The sequence below is a fragment of the Mesoplodon bidens genome, assembly GCF_964165515.1.
Source record: "Mesoplodon bidens genome assembly, chromosome: 4".
In the NCBI taxonomy this organism is placed as follows: Eukaryota; Metazoa; Chordata; class Mammalia; order Artiodactyla; family Ziphiidae; genus Mesoplodon; species Mesoplodon bidens.
Genome location: NC_138160.1, coordinates 120544238 through 120566309, shown reverse-complemented (window position 1 = coordinate 120566309; position 22072 = coordinate 120544238). Strand labels below are relative to the sequence as shown.

Genomic DNA, 22072 nt, shown 5'->3' with positions numbered 1-22072 from the left:
TCCACATGGCAAGAAACTGAGGTAGGACTCTAGCTAACAGCCAGCAAGAAACTGAGGTCCTCATTCCAACAACCCATGAGGAACTGAACCATAGCCACATTCCTGATCCACAAAACGTTTAAGATAACAAATGTTTGTCATTTTAAACGATTATGTTTTGGGCTAATTTGTTACACAGGAATGGATAACGAATAGACTAACAAAAGAGGCCTAGTTTAGATATAATCACGAGGAAGCATAAAACAAACCCAAATTAAGGGCATTCTATGATATAAATGGCTTATAGTCTTTTAAAAAGGTCAGTGTAGGGCTTCCCTGGTGGTGCAGTGGTTGAAAATCTGCCTGTTAATGCAGGGGACACGGGTTCGAGCCCTGGTCTGGAAGGACCCCACATGCCACGGAGTAACTAGGCCCGTGAGCCACAAGTACTGAGCCTGCGCGGCTGGAGCCTGTGCTCCACAACAAGAGAGGCCCATGCACCACGATTAAGAGCGGCCCCCGCTCGCCACAACTAGAGAAAGCCTCACACAGAAATGAAGACCCAACACAGCAAAAATAAATAAATTAATTAGTAAGCTCCTACCCCCAACATCTTAAAAAAAATGTCAGTGTAAGGCAAAACAAGGCTGAGGAACTGTTTCAGATTAAAGTAAACTAAAGAGACATGACAACTCACTGCATTGTGTGAGCCTGGACTTGAAAAAATTACTGTAAAGTATGGGTAAAGTTTGAGTACAGACTATAAATAATCATATTGTATCAATGTTAAACTTTCTTATTTTCATTATTGAAATTCAGTTATAGAAAGAATGTCCTTGTTCTTAGAAAGTACACAATGAAGTGCTCAGGAATAAGGAGACATGATATCTACAACTTACTCTCAAATAGTTCATAAAAACCTATCAAAATTACAAGCCCATTTTTTTCTTGACCCAGCAATTCCACTTCTGAAAATTTATCCCACAAATATATTGCATATGTACAAAATAATGCAGGTACAAGGTTATTCAATGCAGTTGTTTGTAAGACTCAAAGATTGGAACAACCCAAGTATCAACTGATTAACCAGGAGACTGATTAAGAGCACAATACTAAGCAGCTGTTTAAAAAAAAGCTTTCTTATGTAGTAATATGAGAATAGTTTTAAAGGATACATTGAGGAGTGAAGAAAGCAAGATATAGAACAATGTATAGCATGTTATCTCTTTTGTAAGAAAAGTGGAGAAAAACATATATCCTTAATTCACCCACATTTGCATAAAGAAATGCTGAAAGGATACTTAAGAAACTAATTAAGTTTACCTGTACAGGTGTTAGGCTGCAGCCCGCAAGCCTACAAGCTCTGTACTTGCCCAACTCCAAGACTGAAGAAAAAGCCCGGAGACCGTGACAGAGACATCAATGATTTGTTGGATAGGGAATCCTACCAGTCAGAAGCAAAAGGTCGTGAAGCAACACTCCACCATGAACAGCAGACAGCAAGCAGGACTTGGCAACAACCTTCACTACTCACGGGAACTGGAGGTTACCATTTATAGGGGGAAGTGACGTCAGGTTGGCTCATCAGTTACCAGGGAAACCAGCGGCTGGGACAGGGGGCAAGCATGTAGTTACTGATTAAACCCTATGATTAAGAGGATTGGATAATCATGTGAGTAGGGTGTAAGTGATGCAGGGACTGGTCAAGCAGGGGATGTACAGACAGCGAGAGAACAGCCACCTTGAGTGGCCTGACCATACACTCCACCCCTACATACTCTGCATGACCCTTACAATCTTGGTTCAACCCCTCTTCCACGATATCCCTGATGTCAGGTATGTAGAGGTGCAACGCAACCACACACCACAAATGCCACACAGATACCAGCAGCTAAAGAGTATCAAGAGTAACACAGCTGGTATGTGAAAAATACTCATTCGCCATGTGGGCAAATTGTGGAGCCAAGCGCTTACCGAGTTGATGGAGAGGGAATCTATGGCAGGGTTGTCCTGGTCTAAAGCTTTCATAGCAGAGGAAATACTGTGGGAGTCATTGTGTATATATACACAACATTGAGTTTGAATGAGAGCACAGGCCCCGCCTTGTGCTGCCATTAGCATGTCCAGAGCCATCCTGTTTTGAAGGACCACTCATCTCATTTGGGTGGTCTCCTCAGACAGGAGGGTAATTGCATGTCTAGTATTATTTAAGGCAGCCGCTGTATGTTTAGCCAGGGCTTCTACTTGCCATACTACATCAACAGAGGCATCTCGCTGCAGACCCAGCAATCAGACACATTTCACAGTGAGGCCACCGCCGTTGCCCAGTCCCTGAACAGACTCCCTCTGCACAGGCTAGGGATGAAATTTAAGATTTTTAACAGGTACAATATTGAAAATATTACGACCTTTGAGCAAAATACAAGCAGTAACACACTCTGAGATAATACCACCCCTGCCTGTGGTTTTTTGTCTTGGCCTGCAGTACCATACCCCCTATCCACCCTCAGTACCCTCAGCTGGTGCTGAATACCGAACAGGTGGTATAACAAGCCCACAAGGTTAATATAATGCTGATTTTCTCTAGTAAGGGTCTCTGATTAATTACCTTAGTAGTTTCAGTGGGGCTGGGTAGAAGACAGGTGAAATCTATAAGTCCCTTTCTAATCCTATTCCCCACATACACTGTGGAGTATGCAAACCCCAACCACTGGGGACTTAACTGCCAGTCCCAGGGCCATTTTGTAATGTTTTCCTCTGGTGGGGAGATCTGGTGGCAAGTGCAAAAGTGAGTTATTGTCCTGACCGATAGCTGGCAATGGCCTTTCAGTGATCGACAGTTGAACTAAGATGGTTTGACTAGTTGCCTCTGGGTGGACAAGCCATCGACACTGAGACAACTGCTCCTGGGATGTTCAGTTATAGGAGAAGGGGGAGAAGGAGGCTACCATTTATAGTGCAGTTGATGTCAGGTTGGTTCATCAGTTACCAGGGAAACCAGCGGCCGGGGCAGGGGGAAAACACAGAGGTGATTAAGCCCTGTGATTTAAGAGGATTGGATAGTCATGTGAGTAGGGTATAGGGACTGGTCGAGCAGGGGATGTTTAGACGGCAAGAGAACAGCCATCTTGAGTGGCCTGACCATACAAGGGAGTAGGAGGAAACAAGTGGAATCGAAAAAGGACAGGAATGGGAATGAGAAAATACATGCCTATTACATTGTTTTGATTTTTGAACCATGTAAATGTGCTTCCTACCCCAAAGTAAAATAAATAAAAGAAAATTAGTAAGATTGAGGTAGATAGCAGACCTATAAGGATTCAAAAAAGGTGTCCCTGAGATATTATTAACTGGGAAAAGCAGGTTGCAGAACAGTATATGTACTGTAAGACGATCCCTGTTGTGCAAACAAGCAGCACACACATTTACATAGACAGAAAAATGCTTGGACGTATACATAATCAGGTATGAACAGTAGCAACCTCTTGGGGGTGAGTCTGGAGGCAAGGTGAGGGTGGTGAGGAGAATCTGATGTTTTATTTTCTTAAATCTCCTTTTAAATTGAAATACTGTTTACATATAGTGAAATGCAAGGATCTTAAGTTCAATGAGTTTTGGCAAATGTATACACCCATACAATCAACCCCCATCAAAATATGGAAAATTTCTATACCCTCAAGGGCAAAAGAAGTTCTATGATCATTAATACTGTTGGTTTCAGCTTCAAATGCTTAGTTTCTGTTAATTCACTTAAGGAATATTTATTTAGAGCTTAATAGTGTGAAACACTGTTACAGGCCTTAAAAACATAGCAAGAAAAAAAAAATAAATCCTTGTCATCTAGGAGCTATATACTTGCTGGTGAGAGAGAGCTAACACTGATGAGGAAGCAAGTATGTACCAGATGAAAGTCATAGAACAAGAAGCAGTATCTTTTTTACAACGTTACTGGGGACTCTATAGGATGTTTAAGGTAGGTGTGGGTATATAATCTTTCAAGTGTATTCACAATATTAAAATCCAAAAATTTTATTATTATTGCTATGCAGTTTTTATCCTAAACATTCCTTATCTGAAATTTTACTGTTTGTAAGCCAAAAACTGATGGTGAAGAAAAACGGAGCTTAAAAATGTCCATGGAAAACATACAATCAAGTGAAAGAAAATTAAACAACAACAAATTTTAAAAGCCTGGTAAGTTACAATCCAAACAGATTCCAGAGGCAGAAAAGAACTGGGTACCAGGACTAGTCTCAAGAGTGGGGTGAGTATGAATTAGAGACAGTGAGGTTCTCTGGGTGCTGGATGTTTCTAATAGTGAAAAAAAGATCAATAAGAAAAATAAAACACAGGAGTAGCTCTGCCATGAGCCCAAAAACATACCTGTGTAGAGCTATCAGGAAGTTTTATCATGCTCAACCTGGTAAAGATCTACCCATCTGAAGGGATTATCACAATGGAAGAAATCAGAGTAAAAGAATGGTGACCATATGCCCAACCACACTCTTAATATCTGCACTTGGATGTTTCTCAGACTCTTAAACTTAACATACTTACAACTCAACTCTTGATTTCTTTGAAATCTACCCTTCTCTAGTCTTCCACATCTCACTAAATGGTACCTTTGTCCATCCAGTTCCTTAATTCAGAAACCTGGAAATAACTCTTATGCCCCCCTTTTCATCCTTTATTCAGTGAACAATCTTTTATTAAGAATCTATCACGTGGCAGGCAATGATATGAAGAATATAATAATAAAGAAAACAGTCCCTGCCCTTACGGAATTTACATTCCACCCACTCCATTATTGTCGTGCTGGATATATTTCCTAAATACATCTCCAATCTACCCATTCTTTTTTTGTATAAATTATTTTATTTTATTTTATTTATTTTTGGCTGCATTGGGTCTTCGTTGCTCCACATGGGCTTTCTCTAGTTTTGGCGAGCCGGGGCTACTCTTTGTTGCGGTGCGCCGGCTTCTCATTGTGGTGGCTTTTCTTGTTGTGCAGCACAGGTTCTAGGCACATGGGCTTCAGTAGTTGTGGCCCGTGGGCTCGGTAGTTGTGGCTCACGGGCTCTAGAGCGCAGGCTCAGTAGTTGTGGTGCACGGGCTTAGTTGCTCTGCGGCGTGCGAGATCTTCCCGGACCAGGGTTCAAACCCATGTCCCCTGCATTGGCAGGCATATTCTTAACCACTGTGTCACCAGAGAAGTCCCTATCCATTTATTTCTATATCCACTGCCTTCCCTTGAATCCAGTGCAGCACCCGTTCTTACCAGGAATGTAGTCTCCCCTCTGTTCTCCCTACTTCCATTTATAACCCTCATAAATCAATTCACCACACAGCAGCCAGAGTAATCTTTTAAAAATTTAAACCATATCTTGTCTCTGCCTTATTTAAAACCTTTCAATAGCTCCTAAGTACAAGGTTACTTAAAATGTACCTCACTTACTTATTTTCCATTTCTAACCTCCCTAGCCCTTTTTAATTTGCTCACCTTTTCTTTTGTTTTTTTTAATGTCCTTTATACATGCTATTCACTCTGCCTGACAATTTCTTCTTTAATCTCCTTGTTATCTTGCTAACTTATATTCATCCTTCAGATAGCACACTAAGAATCACTTCCTGAAAGAAGACTTACCTGACCCTTCAGACTAGAGTAGGCCTCTTTATTACAAGCTCTCTTAGCACCCGGTTTTTCTCCTTGGTGGCATTTATCAGGCTTGTAAAAGATCATATCATAGAATGGGGGCCCATTAATGCAGAAATCATATCTGCCTGTTCATTGAGGCACCCTTGGCACCTAGGACAATGCCTTGTATATAATAGGCAGTTAATAAATATTTGTTATAGAAATGAATGAATGATCCACTCTACTAGACTTGGGGCAGACACTAGTGTTTGCTCTGTTTGGGGGTGGACTCTTCCAACCTACTCCTGTACAGAATGTAAGCCTGAACTTACACAGAGGTGATTTAAGCTTATACTATATTCTCTTACATTATATTCTCATACAGTATGAGAATAGAGCACCCTACACCTCTTGTTTTTCAAAAGCATATGCAATATACAAAAATCAAGTTTTCCTGTAAACTAGCAATCAGAAAATGAAATAAGAAATACATTTTACAATAACATCCAAAAGCATCAAATGTGCAGGAATAATTTTTAAAAATATATACAAGACCTAAAACATTGCTGAGAGAAGTTAAAGAAGACCTAAATAAATGGAAATATGAAATATATACTATTCTCCTGGATTGGAAGTCTCAATATTGTTAAGATGACCCCTCCACCAGGAGATTTATAGTTTCAAGGCAATCAATCCCATTCAAAATCCCTTCAGGCTTTTCCCCTCTAGAAAGTGACAGGACAATTTTAATTTATTTGGTCAGGCAAAGAACTAAGAATAGTCAAAACTGTTGAAAAAGAAGAAAAAACTTGGGAGACTTACGACCTGACCTCAAGACTTATAAAGCTACAATAATCAAGACAGAGTGGTATTGGCAAAGGGATGGACAGATCAATGGTACATGATGTAGAGTCTAGAAATAGACCCATATATATAAATCAAATGATTTTCAACAGGGGTACAAAAGCAATTCAATAGGAAAAGGAAATTTTTTTGACAAGTGATGCTGGAAAAACTGGGCATCCATATGGGAAAAAAGAACCTTAACCCCTACCTCACTGAATCGCTGCCTCATACCACATATGCAAAAACTACTTTAAAAAACGTAAATAGAAGAGTCAGTAGGTATAAAACAAGTGCCCCTTGTTCACCAGGAATATTCACTGCCTCCTCTAATGTACTGCTAGAACAATGTTAAATAAGGTAAATCCAGTAAATGAAAGTGACACTTATTTGTTGAGATGCTTGCCTTTTCTTGGTTTCCAAGCTTTAGCAAACTTTTCAGGTGAGCATCAGAATCCAGGTTGAAGATGCCAAATTATCTGATTTGTTGAATTCCTTTTGGAGACCAACAGCCAGGTGGAATTTATAATAAAATTAACATATCTTGGACAACAAAACCCACACCAGCAAGGAACACTACCGTGACTAACCAATTAGACACACTCTAATGCATCTTCCTCCTAATATTCTCTTTCTTTTGGCTTACCAATAATTCTCCTTTCACTCTTTTCAGTGCTTCCATATTATCCGTTTTACATATTTTCACTTTCCAAAGGTCACTGTTTTTCCTTTTTTGTGTGTGGTCGTTGTTGCTATATTTAGATGGCAAGCTTCCAAAAAGACTGACAGTAAAATATATAATGGGGAATTTTATATGCAAATGTTAGTACATAATTTTTGAAGTGTTTATAAACTGCAAGTTTGGTGAAATGCCACACTGCCATTATTGGGATCCATTTGTACAATTACCTGATTACAAGGGATGTCTCAATTTGGCATTCTGTGTTAGCTCAATTCACTCAAAGTATTTGAATTGGCCATGGTGGAGTAGGAGATACAGCCATTGGGTCCCAGATTGGGATCTGAGGTGCAGACTCGGGCAATTGAGGTGCCAGGAGGGTTGCTCTCATCCACGTGGACCACTTAGGAGGCCTGATGGAAAACTGGAGCATTGTTGTTGACATCGCCACTGTGCTGTGTGATGCTTCTGCTGGAGGAGAGTGGTGCCTTACTTCTGTCAGCAGCTGTGATGGTAACGTTGTACTCCAGGGTTTGCTCCCACTCTAGTGCCTCATCTGTTACAAGCTTGTAGTAATTATTGGTGAAACATTCAATTCTAAAAAGTGTATTTTCTTGTACCAGACATTTGACCTCCCTGTTTTCTCCTGAATCTGGATCCTGTGTTTTAAACAGAGCAATTACTATCTGAGGTACAGAGTCTGCAGGAATTATTATGAAAATAGAAGTAAAAATAATCTCTGGGGGGAATTCTCTGGCAGTCTAGTGGTTAGGATCCCGTGCTTTTACTGCCAAGGTCGAGGGTTCAATCCCTGGTCGGGGAACTAAGATCCTGCAAGCTGCCAGTCGCGGCCAAAAAAAAAAAAATACTCCAGTACTTTGTCGTCATCATCTAGAATTTTGATCTCAACTACACTGGGAAACCAATCCCCCCCCACACCCCCATTCCTTCCTTCCAAAACTATGGAATACTTTTTAATCTCTTCATATTCCGATGTACTTAAGGTTTTCATTTCTCCTCTACCATGATCAAGGCCAAACTGGATATAGGTACTCTGGGCTGCAAAGACATTCTTGATCTCCACTTTGATGCCCTTGTCCAGGTCAGTGGCCCTCAGCCTCACCATGGAGGTGCCTTGGGGCATGTCTTCTTGAAGGCTGACCCTGTATACGTTCTGGCTGAAATTGGAGGTTGAGGGGTTGTAGTTGGCGTCGACCACCAGGGTCAGGATCCGAGTGGTTCTGTTTCTGGTGCTGCTCTCCATCTAATGCTGTCAGGACTAAGTGATGCGACCTCTGCTTTTCCCAGTCTAGTGGCTTCTCTAACACAAGTTCAATCTACTTGTTTCCACTGTTGGTCTATTTTACTTCGAAGACAAATATACAGTTGCTGTTAGGGTGATAACTTTGTAAAGGAATTGCTTCCATCATCAGGATCTTTTGCAGGTACTATTGTAAATCTTGCTCTAGGCTGGATCAACTCACATATTTAACTCAGTAGCACTCCTGCTGAACTGGGGAGTATTATCGTTTACATCTTGAATATCTATATTAATGTGAAAAACATTTAAAGGATTCTCAACTACCATTTATAAACATATGATACGAAGTATAGTATGTTGGCATATCTGCTCCAGGTCCATCCTGTTACTCACAAGTAAATCCCCACTTTCTTCACTTGGAGTGAGGTATTCTTTTTGCACATTAACTTGCAACTTCTGAGCCCATTAAGTCCTGGACACCTAGCCCCAGATCTCTGGAAAGGTGCGATTAGGAAAGTCACCCAGTGGAAATATTATGGGATCTCCTTGTTTACCTCTGTTTCTACATGGGTTGATAGCAGTGCTCTGAGTCCCTACTCTAGAACTGCAACCTGAAGAAATTAGATGTCAAGGATCTGAAGAGTTGAGAGCAAAGAAAAAAGATGTTTCTCACTGGAATTTGCAAGTTGAGAAGCAGTAGTACAGTTTTATTAAGGCAATTAAATATTCTTGGAAGTTTATATTCTCAATGACTCCAGCATATGAAATCAAAGCAATGACTTCTTTTTATTTCTTCTAGACATTTAAGAGTATTTTTAGATTGAGTCTCTCTTTTTATTTTTATTTTTTGGTGGGGGAAAAGGCTTTACTTTTTTCATATACACAGTCTCAGGATGAACTATTGGTTGAATCTTCAGCTATAAATATATAGAAAGCTTCTAGCAAGTTTCACAACATAGAAATCTTATGGATTGTGGCACCTATTTTTAAAATTTGATAAATCTTCAGTTCCTTATCTTTATATAGATAGATCAGAGAGTTGGCTCTTATTAGGAGTTTGATGTAGAGGGAAAGCACAAGTAAAATGGATTTGTACTATGATTTTTCCCCAAGAGATTACTTTCTAATCATTGAATTCAAGTCTTTTAAAAAGTATTTAGAAGGTATACAAACCACTGTGTGCAATTCTTCAGAGACTTAAAGATGAACTAAGAAATTATGCTTGTCCTCAATGATTATTAAACATAGTAGATCTTTTTATGGCTTCTCTCAGAGAAATTGTGGAGGTACTGATTTCTTTTTACATATAGATAAATTATTTTATCTCCTCTATGGTCCATCTGATGGCAATTTCATCACATTTTCCTGAAATAGAGCTCTTCCAATTTTGTATCCAGAAAACTTATCCTCTATCAAAGAGTTTTTTCAATTATCTTTGCCATTGGCTATCCTTTCCTATCAGTGTTTTAAAAATGTGTCCTAAAGAGTGTGCTCTGTTATTGATGACTTTTCATTAGGTATGGTTTCCTAAAGAGGAACTCCAAGTGTAACATTAGAGAATAAATCTGTCTCTTGCCTAATATATACAGTCATTAGTTTGATCAACATCCGTCACAACTATGTGTTAGCTTAAAATTTTTAAAAATAGCTTTATTGAGGTATAATAGATATACAAAGAGTGGCACATATTTAATGTGAAGGCATTTACTTTCTTGAACTTGATATCTTGCATAAGGAAAAAGCAGATTTTTCACCAGAACTAATCAATTCATGATCACAGCTATACTCTGTTACATATAACTGAGAAAACTGTAATACAATCCACTTGTTTATCATTAGTCTTCTAATGCAGCTTAAAATAATCTATGGGTTGAGTAGTCTCAACAAGTTGTACAGACTCAGCAAGGATCCTAGGCCATTGCTGCTTCAAGGAGGGAATCTCTTATAGAATGGAAGTGGGGGAAGAATGCTGATAGATTACATTCCAATTTTAGGTGCTATAAAATAGAGGAACTACAACTTTGAAGTTATAGCTGAATATTTTGATTAATTAGATTAAGTGAATGCATACCCACCTTCCATATAACACAAAGGAAGATAAGAAAAGTCCTTGACATAATTTCATTACTGAAACCAGAGGAAATATAAAATCCAAACCCATTGTCCAATTACTCTAAAAAAAAAAATCAACAAATAACCTAATTATCAATCCTAAATTATCAACAAATATCCTAAAGCTAAGATTGATATTTTGTGCAGCCATTAACTTAAATTCTCATGTGGCCAAAACCAAATAACTCCAGCTTTCAGATTCTGGTGATCCATTTTCCATTTAAATCATCCTAGCAATTCTATTGGAGTAAATTGGTCCTTAAATAATAAGTTACACAGGACCCTTGTTTAAGTTAAACTGTCATTCAGAGAGAGAAAAATTAACATTCATAAAATTGTCTCATCAAAAACAATCTTCCCCCTATCTTTCATGACCCCAAACAGGGCCTTCTCAATCAAGAATGTGCCTAAGCACTTAAGATTTTTACAGTAACTTTCATAAAATTGTTAGAACAGTTTTACTTCCACTCACAGGTCATCCCATTGTATTGTCTGGAGGAGCACACAAATCATTATTACTTTTCCCAACAGAATGTCAAGTGTACTGATACTGAAAGCAGGACTCCTTTTTCTATCAACAATGTTAAAAAAAAAGGGCTACTGTTAATTAAGTACATATTATGAACCAGACGGTTTATATGTTATCACTAGGCTTCACCACAATCTTTCAAATTACATATTACAATCCCAATTTTGTTGAAGTTGAAAGCAATTAAATAAGGTCAAAGGTCACACAGTTAGGAGTTACCTCATTACATAGCTGCTGTTTCTCTGTCACACTACATCTTGGAATACTGATATTAGGTAATCCCCAGAGCACATACATTTGTTCATTCATTCACTCAGCAACTATTTAATGAAGCCAATTTAGCTCATACTGGAAGCATAACTGAGATCACTGATACCTGATATACAGCCTAAGGGTCATCACTATTCATTGCCCTAGCTCTTAATGATTTATCCCTAAATCAAGTTACATGAACAGAGTCAGCAGAATTGGACTATACTAGTTTAGCTTCCCAAATAATTTCTATTGTGTGTTACGTCTTTCATTTTGAATCAACCACCACAAGAAAACTGGCCACGTGATAAACATTTTGATAGTTTTTACAAAACAACAGAAGTTACATTTCTCTCTACTTTCCTTCATATTATTATTTTTTTTCCTTCCTTCATATTATTTAGAAAGCTCTACTTATTAAATTCCATTTGGAACTTAATGTCAATATGAAGTCTGCCATTTTAGATATGCTCAAAAACTTCCTTCAAGGGGGAAAGGTAAGCTGGGATGAAGTGAGAGTGGCATGGACGTATATATACTACCAAATGAAAACTAGATAGCTAGTGGGAAGCAGCTGCATAGCACAGGGAGATCAGCTAGGTGCTCTGTGACAACCTAGAGGGGTGGGATAGGGAGGGAGGGAGGGAGACGCAAGAGGGAGGAGATATGGGGATATATGTATATGTATAGCTGATTCACTTTGTTATAAAGCAGAAACTAACAGATCATTGTAAAGTGATTATACTCCAATAAAGATGTTTAAAAAAATTCCTTAAAAAAAATAAGACAAATAGATCCACTCTATATTTCCTTTTTTTTTTAATTTTTATATTTCCTTTTTTTGTCTTGGCTGTCAAGAAGCATAAAGTACATGTGAATTTCAGTAGCAGTAACTGCCTCATTTTAGGGCAACTTGATTATCTTTCATTCTCCAAATCATTTTCAATCTCTTTTATAAGTCTTGGTTTTAATTAACTATTGTATTTTTGAAAACAGATAGGCAACAAGTCAGGAGAAAATAATTAGGATGTTATGATTTCCTTCCCCTTTATAGAATTCACCAAAAGAGGGCTTCCCAGGTGGCGCAGTGGTTGAGAATCTGCCTGCCAATGCAGGGGACACGGGTTCGAGCCCTAGTCTGGGAAGATTCCACATGCAGCGGAGCAACTAGGCCCGTGCACCACAACTACTGAGCCTGCGCTCTAAAGCCCGTGAGCCACAACTACTGAGCCTGCGCGTCTGGAGCCTGTGCTCCGCAACAAGAGAGGCCGCGAGAGTGAAAGGCCCATGCACCACAATGAAGAGTGGCCCCCGCTTGCCGCAACTAGAGAAAGCCCTCGCACAGAAACGAAGACCCCACAGAGCCAAAATAATAATAATAATAAATAAATTAATTAATTTTTAAAAATTCCTTAAAAAAAAAAGAATTCACCAAAAGGAACCAGGCTTCTCACAGGTTCCAGCAATGCTTTCCCAAGAATAATATATTTTAGCATTTGATTTCTGTTCAACATTCTACAATAAGCGTAAGGTTCCCAGGAAACAGAATCTGTGCATTTTCAAGAAAATTGTCTGTGTGTGAGAATTATGGGAAATTTTAAATAAGAAGAGAGAATTACTACAAATTTACCACGATATCAAAAATGTGCTCAAAACACAATCTGTTAACTCTGAATATTCCACAGAGTCATCATAATATCGTCAGTGTGGATAATGGGCAAAAGAAATATCTAAACTGGAAACACATACAGACTTGTATTCCTGAACTCTATAATGGGGATGAAAAATGAACAATCTCTTCAGTTTTTCCTCATGACAACACTTACATCGTGCATATTTCAGTGAGAACGTTTTAAATGCATAAGAAATAAACTCACGATATTTGGAATTTCATGAATGATGTGAAACCATGAAATAACTTGGGACACTGAGAAAGTATAATGTTTGCATCCCTAATGACCAGAATTATTGCACTTGAAAAGAAACTAAATGCAATTTATGAATTTGTTAGGCAATTTCATGTGTAGTCAGAAGCCACTCTATTTATAAAAGTTTATTTAAAATATCATTTATATACTTTTGATTGAATTAGATTTATCTCCTCTAGAAGAATCTGTGTTCTTAACAGATAAATTGGCATCAGACGTTCAACATAAACCTGCTGCACGGCCAATGGGAAATAAAAACAGCAATCAAAAGCAGGAAGAGCTGTACAGTTGGTAAATTAAATTAGAAAAATTATATAGAGTATTAAAAAGTACTGTATAAAATGGATATAAAATTTTATATATAACATACACAAATATATTTTTTAAATTATTATAAATAAGACGTGAGGGAAAGCCTGAAGGAAGTCGGCCTGGTTGTCAACGGTGTCTGCAATGTTTATATAAATTTCTTGCTGTTTTATAAATTCCGAATAGATACTAATTACCTGTAATAAGAGATATATTGCTCAAAGCTCAGAGGAGAATGTTTGATATGCACTCACCTGAATTAATGCATGATTATCTTTAGAAAACACGGAATCGCCCGAGAGCAAGACAGGCTCGCTTTTCTCACAGCTCTCCTGGCTGATGAGCTTGTCCGCGTAGTTGGGCTGAGGGAAGATCACGTGACTCCCCCGCGAGTCCGGTGTGAGCGAGACCTCGTGGGAATAGGTCTGCAGGAAAGCCCGCACCCCGTCCACGCCCACAAAGTGAGACGTGGGTACACCCGCTAACCCGCCTTCTGAAGCCTGGAGCAGGCGCGACGTGTGCCAGCGCCTCAGCCTGAGCACCAGCAGCACAGTGACGAAGGCGAGGAAGACGCAGGAGACCGCGGCCACCGCGACCACGAGGTACAGCGTGAGGCCCGAATTGTCGGGGCTGACGGGAGACTCAAGGCTACCTAGATCAGCCAGGACGTCGGGGATGCTGTCCGCTACTGCCACTGTGAGCGTGACAGTGGCTGAGAGAGGGGGCCGCCCGTGGTCCTGGACCGCCACCACCAGGCTCTGCTTGAGTGTGTCACTGTACAGCAGGGCCCTCGCTGTGCGCACCTCGCCCGTGTGCAGCCCCACCGCGAAGAGCCCTGGCTCGCTGGCCTTGAGGAGGCGGTAGGACAGCCAGGCGTTCTGGCCTGAGTCTTGGTCCACAGCCACCACCTTGGTCACCAGGTAGCCGGGCTCTGCGGAGCGGGGTGCCAGCTCCACGCCCGTGGAGCCATCGGTGGGTACGGCGGGAAAGAGGATCTCTGGCGAGTTGTCATTCTGGTCCAGCACGAACAGGCTCAGCGACACGTTGCTGCTGAGTGGAGGGTCCCCGCTGTCATGTGCCATCACTTGTAGCTGCAAGTCTCGGAATTGCTCATAGTCGAAGGAGCGCAACGCATACAGGACGCCAGTGTCTGAGTTTATGGAGACGTAGGAGGACAGGGGAGCTCCCTGGAGGTTGTCCTCCGCCAGGGAGTAAGTGACCCGGGCATTCTCTCCATAGTCGGGGTCATGGGCGGTCACAGAGACGATGGACGCTCCTCTGGGGTTGTTTTCTAGGATATATGCAGAGTAGGAGGCATGAGAGAAGGCGGGCGGATTGTCGTTGGTGTCTGCCACGTTCAGGGTGATGTGAGTTTCCGTGGACAGCGGCGGACTTCCTCGGTCAGTGGCAGTCACCGTGATGTTGTAGGTAGGAACCAGTTCTCGGTCTAGGAGTGAGTCTGTTACTAAACTATAATAATTTCCATAAGCCTTTTCTAATTTAAAGGGCAGATTCCCTTGGATGAAACAAATCACTTGTCCATTTTTCCCAGAGTCTTGATCGTTTACATTTAGAAGGGCAATTAATGTCCCTCTGGGAGAGTTTTCCAGAATGGAGCTGGAGAGAGAGGTGACTACTACTTCAGGGGCGTTGTCATTCACGTCCAAAACTGTGATGAGGACTTTGGCTCGTGCAGAATATCCTGCGTTATCCATTGCTTGCACTTCCATCTCGTAGAATCCTGATTCCTCGTGGTTCAACTCCCCTATTGTTGAAATTGTTCCTAAATTACAATCTAGCTTGAAAACTTGGGCCGCTTTGTTGTCCACATACCGGAAGGAATACATCACTTCCGCATTGGCTCCTTCGTCAGGGTCCGTGGCGTTTACCAGAAGCAGCTCAGTACCCACGGCCACATTCTCCGGAACGCTCACACGGTACTCGGACTGAGCAAACGCTGGTGCGTTGTCGTTCACATCAACGACCATCACACGGATGCGCGCGGTGCCAGTGAGGGCTGGATAGCCCGCGTCGGAAGCCGTGAGAACCAGGTGGTGAACGGCCTTTTCCTCGCGGTCCAGGGCGCGCTCCAGCACCAATTCCGGATATTTATTACCATCCGCTCCGCTTTGCACGTCCAGGGAGAAGTGAGTATTACTACTGAGCTCGTAGCTCTGGAGTGAATTCTTCCCTATATCCGGATCCCAAGCGTGGGGAAGGGGGAACCGCATCCCAGTGGCTGCATTTTCACTCATTTTTATTTCTAATTCACCTTCCTGGAAATACGGGGCATTATCATTAATGTCCCTCACTTCTACCGCTACCCCGTATATTTTCACTTTATCCTCCATCAGAATCTCCAGATTTAGTTGACACTTGATGGCCCCCATACAGAGCTCCTCCCGGTCTATCCTGCCGGCAGTGACCAAGCTGCCGCTTCGCGGATTCAGAGCGAAAAGTTGTGCCCTACCTCTGGAGACGATGCGGACTCCGCGCTCCTCCAGTTCCCAGGGCTCCAACCCCAGATCCTTGGCGATGTTCCCCACCCTAGAGCCTTTCTCCAGCTCCTCGGGAACCGAATAGTGGATTTGGGTGCATCCAGTTTCCCACTGAACCCCCAGGAGAACTCCCAGCAGGAACAGCTTTTTGCAGTCCTTGTGCAGTCGCGCAGGAATCATTGTCACTTTCCTTGAGGATTATTTCCAATTCTTCCCGTGATCACCGAAGTCCGGATCAGCTCATCCGTCCTTAAAATCCGACAGTTGGGGGACCCGAGCTCTTCCAATCAGTTTTCTCACAGTCCCGGAGATGGTTAGTTTTTATCTGTGCTTTGTGCTTCAACGCGAGTGCCCGGCTAGCAGGATCTCTCTGCTTTTTCTCTCCCTGATTGGTGAACAGCGGCGCTCAGAGTCCTAACCAATTACTGCACAATCTTGAACTCCGGGAAAGGATTTTGGTTTTTAGACCTTAAATAGCTCCACCTACTGTTCTTCAAATAGGGATGGAAGTGGAGCCAACCAAAACTACAGTATTCATTTTACTTGGAATTTCAGTGAGCTTCTTTTTATTTCCCTAGATTTTTCATACAGTCACTTTCTTGAGATTATTTTCTGTACCTGTAAGCGTATTCTGATTTTTCCAATGAGGTTTTACATGAATTTGAAGTTTCTATACACAGTAAATTTAACTGTATATTTTAGTGCACCTGCTTTGATATCACCCCCACCACACATACACACCTATTATGGGAATCTCCTTAGGAGTTTCATGTTTTGAGAAATTATATAATAGAATAATTTAAAAATTCTCACCCAGCTAAAATCTGTGGCAAAATTTTTTGGTAGATTCTTAAATTTGCCTAAATGGAAGAACTACTTTAATATGTTGTTGACATTTAACATTTAAAAATCAAATTTTCACAATAATATGGAAAACTAAAAATAAGAAACTTGATTGTACACATTACCAGAATCACACCTGGCAGGAAATCAAGTGAAGAAGACACAGTAACATTTTTAGAACAAAATGGAAGCATTCCAACTAGCATTTGCTTGAAATAAGGGTAGTACTCTACTAATATATTTCAAAAGAATATTTAGGATCAATACCCTGTAATAAGCCATGATGGAAAAGAATATGTGAAAGATTATATATATATATATATATATGGTATATGAATGACTTTGCTATACACCAGAAACTAACACAACATTGTAACTCAGCTGTACTTCAATTTAAAAAAAAAAAGAGAGAGAATGTTTAGGAAAATTAGAACCCAAAGAATATTATAAATGTACCTTTTTCTGGGAAAGAAACCTAATTCCAGTTACTGAGATTTACTGGTAATATATTGGAAGCCCATCAGAACACAGGAAAAAGATCCTCACTATTGTGCTTTCATGTGTGTAAATATTTAGATTCTGAGGATAAACATGTTTGGCAGGTATACCATAAAATAATATCTTTAGCACTGGGATGAAATCTATAGGTAGCTCTGAGAAAAGGTAGGGCACAAAACTGATCTATTCAATGGCACTCAAAGAATCCCTAGCAAATTGTACCTAGAGTAAAGAAAAGCCTTAAGAAAAGCCTTATATGCCAAGATATTGATGTTCTGAATAAGAGAAACGCCCACAGGAAAAAAATATTAGGCTTCCATTAAAATATTTGAATGGCAGCGGCATCATAATACCCAGTTCTCACAGTAAGAGAGATTTTGTTTGTGAATGAAGAATAACTCATGAAATTGTCAAAATATTTAAAATACTTGAGGGTTAATAATGGAGTTGCTGACCCACTCAGAAAGGGACAGAAAAGTCTGAGAGAGGGCAAACAAAACTGAAGTGATAGTAGATATAATCTGTTTAAGATTATTTTTCCTAAATATTGGTTTAAAAAATAAACCAAACCCATATGCACATGAAAGGCATTCATTGAAACTCACGTGAATAGAAGCAACAGAGTTAGAGCTTAACTTGTTATTCTCCTCAGTGACACTTACCACCAAAAGAGCTTCATTAGAAAGATCTTGCGGGGGCACCATTTCTGGGGTCATGGTGAGAAAACTGAACCTTGTTTTCTGAGAATCGGCAACCTAACAGATTGTAGGAATAAGGCAAGGTTCCCTTGTTGTAGTTGGGAGAAACCCCTGGACCAGTCTTAGAACAGAGATCAGGCTGAAAGCAGCACCAGGTGGCCAGGTTAGAGGAGCGTCGCAGGCGCAGAGCAATGGCCAGAATCACTGCCAGGAGGAAGAGCACCGAGATCAAGGCCAAGGCCACCACCAGGTAAAACTGCAGCTCAGCTTGGGGGTCAGGGGGCTCAGAGTGGTCACTGAGGTCCGGCAGCGCCTCCTGCAGGCTGTCCGCGAAAACCAGGAGCAGCGTGGCGGTGGCCGAGAGGGGCGGCTGTCCCCCATCGCGCACAGCAACCAGCAGGCGCTGGCGGGCCGCGTCCCTGTCGCCCAGGGCCCGCGCCGTGCGCACCTCGCCCGTGCGCAGCCCCACGCTGAACAGTCCGGGCTCGCTGGCCTGCAGCACGTGGTAGGACAGCCAGGCGTTGTGTCCAGAGTCGGCGTCCACCGCCACCACCTTGGTGACCAGGTAGCCGGGCTGCGCGGCGCGCGGCACCGTTTCGAAGAGCGCCGAGCCGTCGGGTCCCAGCGCCGGGTACAGCACCCTGGGCGCGTTGTCGTTGCGGTCGCCCACCAGCACGCGCAGGCTCACGTTGGCGCTGAGCGCGGGCGAGCCGTGGTCGCGGGCCTGCAGCGTCAGCTCGAAGGCGCGCAGCTGCTCGTGGTCGAAGGCGCGCTGCGCGAACACCACGCCGCTCTGCGCGCTCACGGACACGTAGGACGACAGCGCGCGCGGCCCCAGGTCGCTGGCCAGGATGGAGTAGGAGACGTGGCCGTTGAGTCCCAGGTCGGGGTCGGAGGTGCTGACTTGCACGATGGAGGCTCCAGGCAGGTTGTTCTCAGCCACGTGGATCACGTAGGAGGCCTGGTGGAAAACCGGAGTGTTGTCATTAACGTCGCTGATGTGTAGAGTGACACTTGTGCTGGAGGAGAGTAGCTGCTTGCCCCTGTCGGTGTCTGCGATGGTGAGAGTGTACTCTGGGGTCTGCTCCCGGTCCAGGGCCCCATCTGCCACAAGCTTGTAGTAATTATTGGTGGAAGATTCAATTCTAAAAGGAGCTCTCTCTTTTATGAGACATGTGACCTCCCCGTTTTCTCCCGAATCTTTATCATGTGTTTCGAACAAAGCGATCACAGTTCCCGGTTCTGCAACCTTGGTTATGGAACTAGACACCGATGTGAAAACCACCTCTGGGCCACTGTCGTTCTCATCTAAAATTTTCAGTATAATTTTACACTCGGTGACTATGCTTCCACCGTCCTGGCCTCTATGCTTATAGTATAACTGCTACTGATTTCAAAGTCTATAGGGTCTTTGGATTTAATTTCTCCTCTTTGATGATCTAGCACAAACATATTTCCAATATCTCATAGTGTTTTGAAGGAGTACGTGATCTCTGCAAGGATGCCTTCATCCTGGTCAGTGGCCTTCACCTTTAGCACAAAGGTGCCTGGGGGCGAGTTCTCACGCAGGCTAATTTTGTACACATCCTGACTGAACACTGGGGGGTTATCGTTGGCATCAGTGACCTTGATCCTGATTTGAGTTTGCCGGTTTAGACCGGATCACCCCCGTCCACTGCTGTCAGGACCAGGAGGTGAGAGCTCTGTTGTTCCCGGTCCAGAGGCTTCTCCAACACTGATTCTGGGGAATTCTTGCCTTCAGTCTTACCCTCAACCATCACAGAGAAATGCTCACTATAGCTGAGTTGGTAACTCTGCAGAGAGTTAAGCCCTATATCTGCATCTATAGTTGATTCCAGGCCAAACCGAGTTCCTGGAATTGCAAGTTCATTGATTTGTAAAACAATGCTATTTTGGGGAAAATGAGGTGGATTGTCATTTATATCTTCTATCATCACGTTTACGTGAGAAACATTTAGAGGATTCTCTGCTACAATTTCTAAAGGCACGACGCACAGAGGGTTTTGGGGGCAGGGTGACTCCCTATCTAGTCTGTCACTCACAAGTACTTTCCCATTCTCCATGTTTACAGTAAAGTATTGTTTCTCTGCACTAACTCTGAGGTTGCCGGTCAATAAATCCCATACATGCAGCCCCAGGTCCTCAGCGAGATTCCACACCACGGAGCCTCTGTCCATTTCTTCTGGGATAGAATAGCGGATCTGTTCGGAGAGTGCCCCGCATAACAAAGGCAGCAAGAAAGGGAAGATTACTTGCCGCCGCTGGGTACCGCTCCTCTGCTTCCCCTTATTTCCCATCCTTCTGTGCATTGCTGCAGGCTCCAACGTTAAGAAAGCATGATTTATAAATTTCGTTTAAAATACCTGCATCGACTACATAGAAAACTGTCAATGCTCCCAGTTTGAACACATCCCAATCTGTATTCTGGAATCAGATTTGCCAAGTAGAGAGCCTAAGTCCGGGCTACTCTCCTTTCCGACTTGCTTCTGTGACTACACAAGAAATCACTGGGGTAGATACTGGACGCTAGCTCTTGCAGCACATTGGCCAACAGCGGCCCTTGGAGTCTATTTAGAAAACTGCAGTCAGAAGCCTTGTAAATAATGGGATTTGGTATTCCAACAGATATGTTGAACTCTGATGTATAGGGAATGAGGCAGTTTAGGAGTTTTGGATAGGTCTGTTTTCCAGTGTTTACTACCAAAGAGGGTTCCTTAGAGACGGGATCCTATAGAAGAGCCATTAACCTAGTAATGAGAAAAGTTTGTCATTTTCTCATTAGAGGCAAGGCACATATTGGAAGAACAAGGCAAAGTCTCCTCTCCAGATTTAGAACAAAGACCACGTGGAAAAAGAGCCCCACCATGTGGTATGGGGAAATTTTGACAGCTATGAAATGGCGCCCAGTATTATCTTCAATCTGATATGTGTATGATTTTCCTCCTCCTTTCATCAGAGGAAACTGGAGGAGAGATCAAAGCTGTATAGGTTTTACTTAGGATAAGGATAGCCAATACCATAAAGTCTTCTTGTTACTTATAAAAGAGATTTATGAAAAGGATTATGAAGTGTTTTACACTTTCATCATAAAGAGAATATAAAAGCATACCCTAGTAGGTTACTATAGGAATTTAATGACATGAAATGTGAGGGTTTTATTTTTATCCTTTTATTTAACTGTACCATATGTTGCCTCTCAACAGAACTTTATCACTACCTCTAATCAAAATAACCTTCTTAATCTCAAGTGTCAAAACCAACATTTCCTTTTTATTCTCTAAGATCTTGGTTGTCAACTCCTAACAAGTTCAGACTATGTAAAAAAAAAAAAAAGAAACAACCTCCTTCTTCCAGCAAACACCTCATATTCTTTTTATTCATCTAATTTCAGTTCAGGTAAAAGGCCTTAAATCTTTTTTCTCAGTTTGGAATCCCATACGCATAAATTCTATCCCTAGATGCTCAAAACACTAATATTTTTATTGATTTCAAGACAAATTTAGGCATCTGTTGCAGGACTTCCCTTTCCTACAGTTGAAATTCTTTTTGTCCAACCATTAGATACTCAATTTTTAGTTAACTATAGTAAGGTCAACTCTGAAATGAGAAGGGATATCTTGAAAGGGAACATGAACATGCAAGTAATTTGCACCAAATATCTAGAAGTGGTGTGAGAGTGCTGAGCTGAATTGACTGTGGAGATGATTCCTGAGATCAATACCCCAGATAAGTTTCCTTTTCCCCCTTGACTTTCCTAAACATTGCTTCAGATAACACATTATTAGGTAACTATCAGGGCTTCAATAACAAGTTGGTTCTGAATATAAGAATTGAGTATACTTATATCTAAAAAATGAGTTTACATGAAACTAACACAACATTGTAAATCAACTATACTTCAATTTTTAAAATGAGTTTACACACAGATTTAGAGAATAGACTTGTGGTCGCAAAGGGGAAGAAGGGGTGGAGGAGGGAAGGATTGGT

The 22072-nt window shown here is 41.7% G+C and overlaps 2 protein-coding genes across 2 annotated transcripts in view; both read right to left on the bottom strand.

Annotated features, from left to right (window-relative positions):
• LOC308616369 (uncharacterized protein) overlaps nucleotides 1-22072 on the bottom strand; it is a 172708-nt gene that overhangs the window by 79699 nt on the left and 70937 nt on the right. The window lies entirely within an intron of this gene.
• Nucleotides 16276-20734, bottom strand: LOC308615649 (protocadherin gamma-B5-like; the record flags this gene model as incomplete). The annotated part of the gene is given in 5 exon segments (XM_081231237.1): nucleotides 16276-16410; nucleotides 18060-19423; nucleotides 19426-19528; nucleotides 19532-19722; nucleotides 19725-20734. Coding segments are annotated over 5 exon segments (2463 nt in total). The 5' UTR covers nucleotides 20395-20734.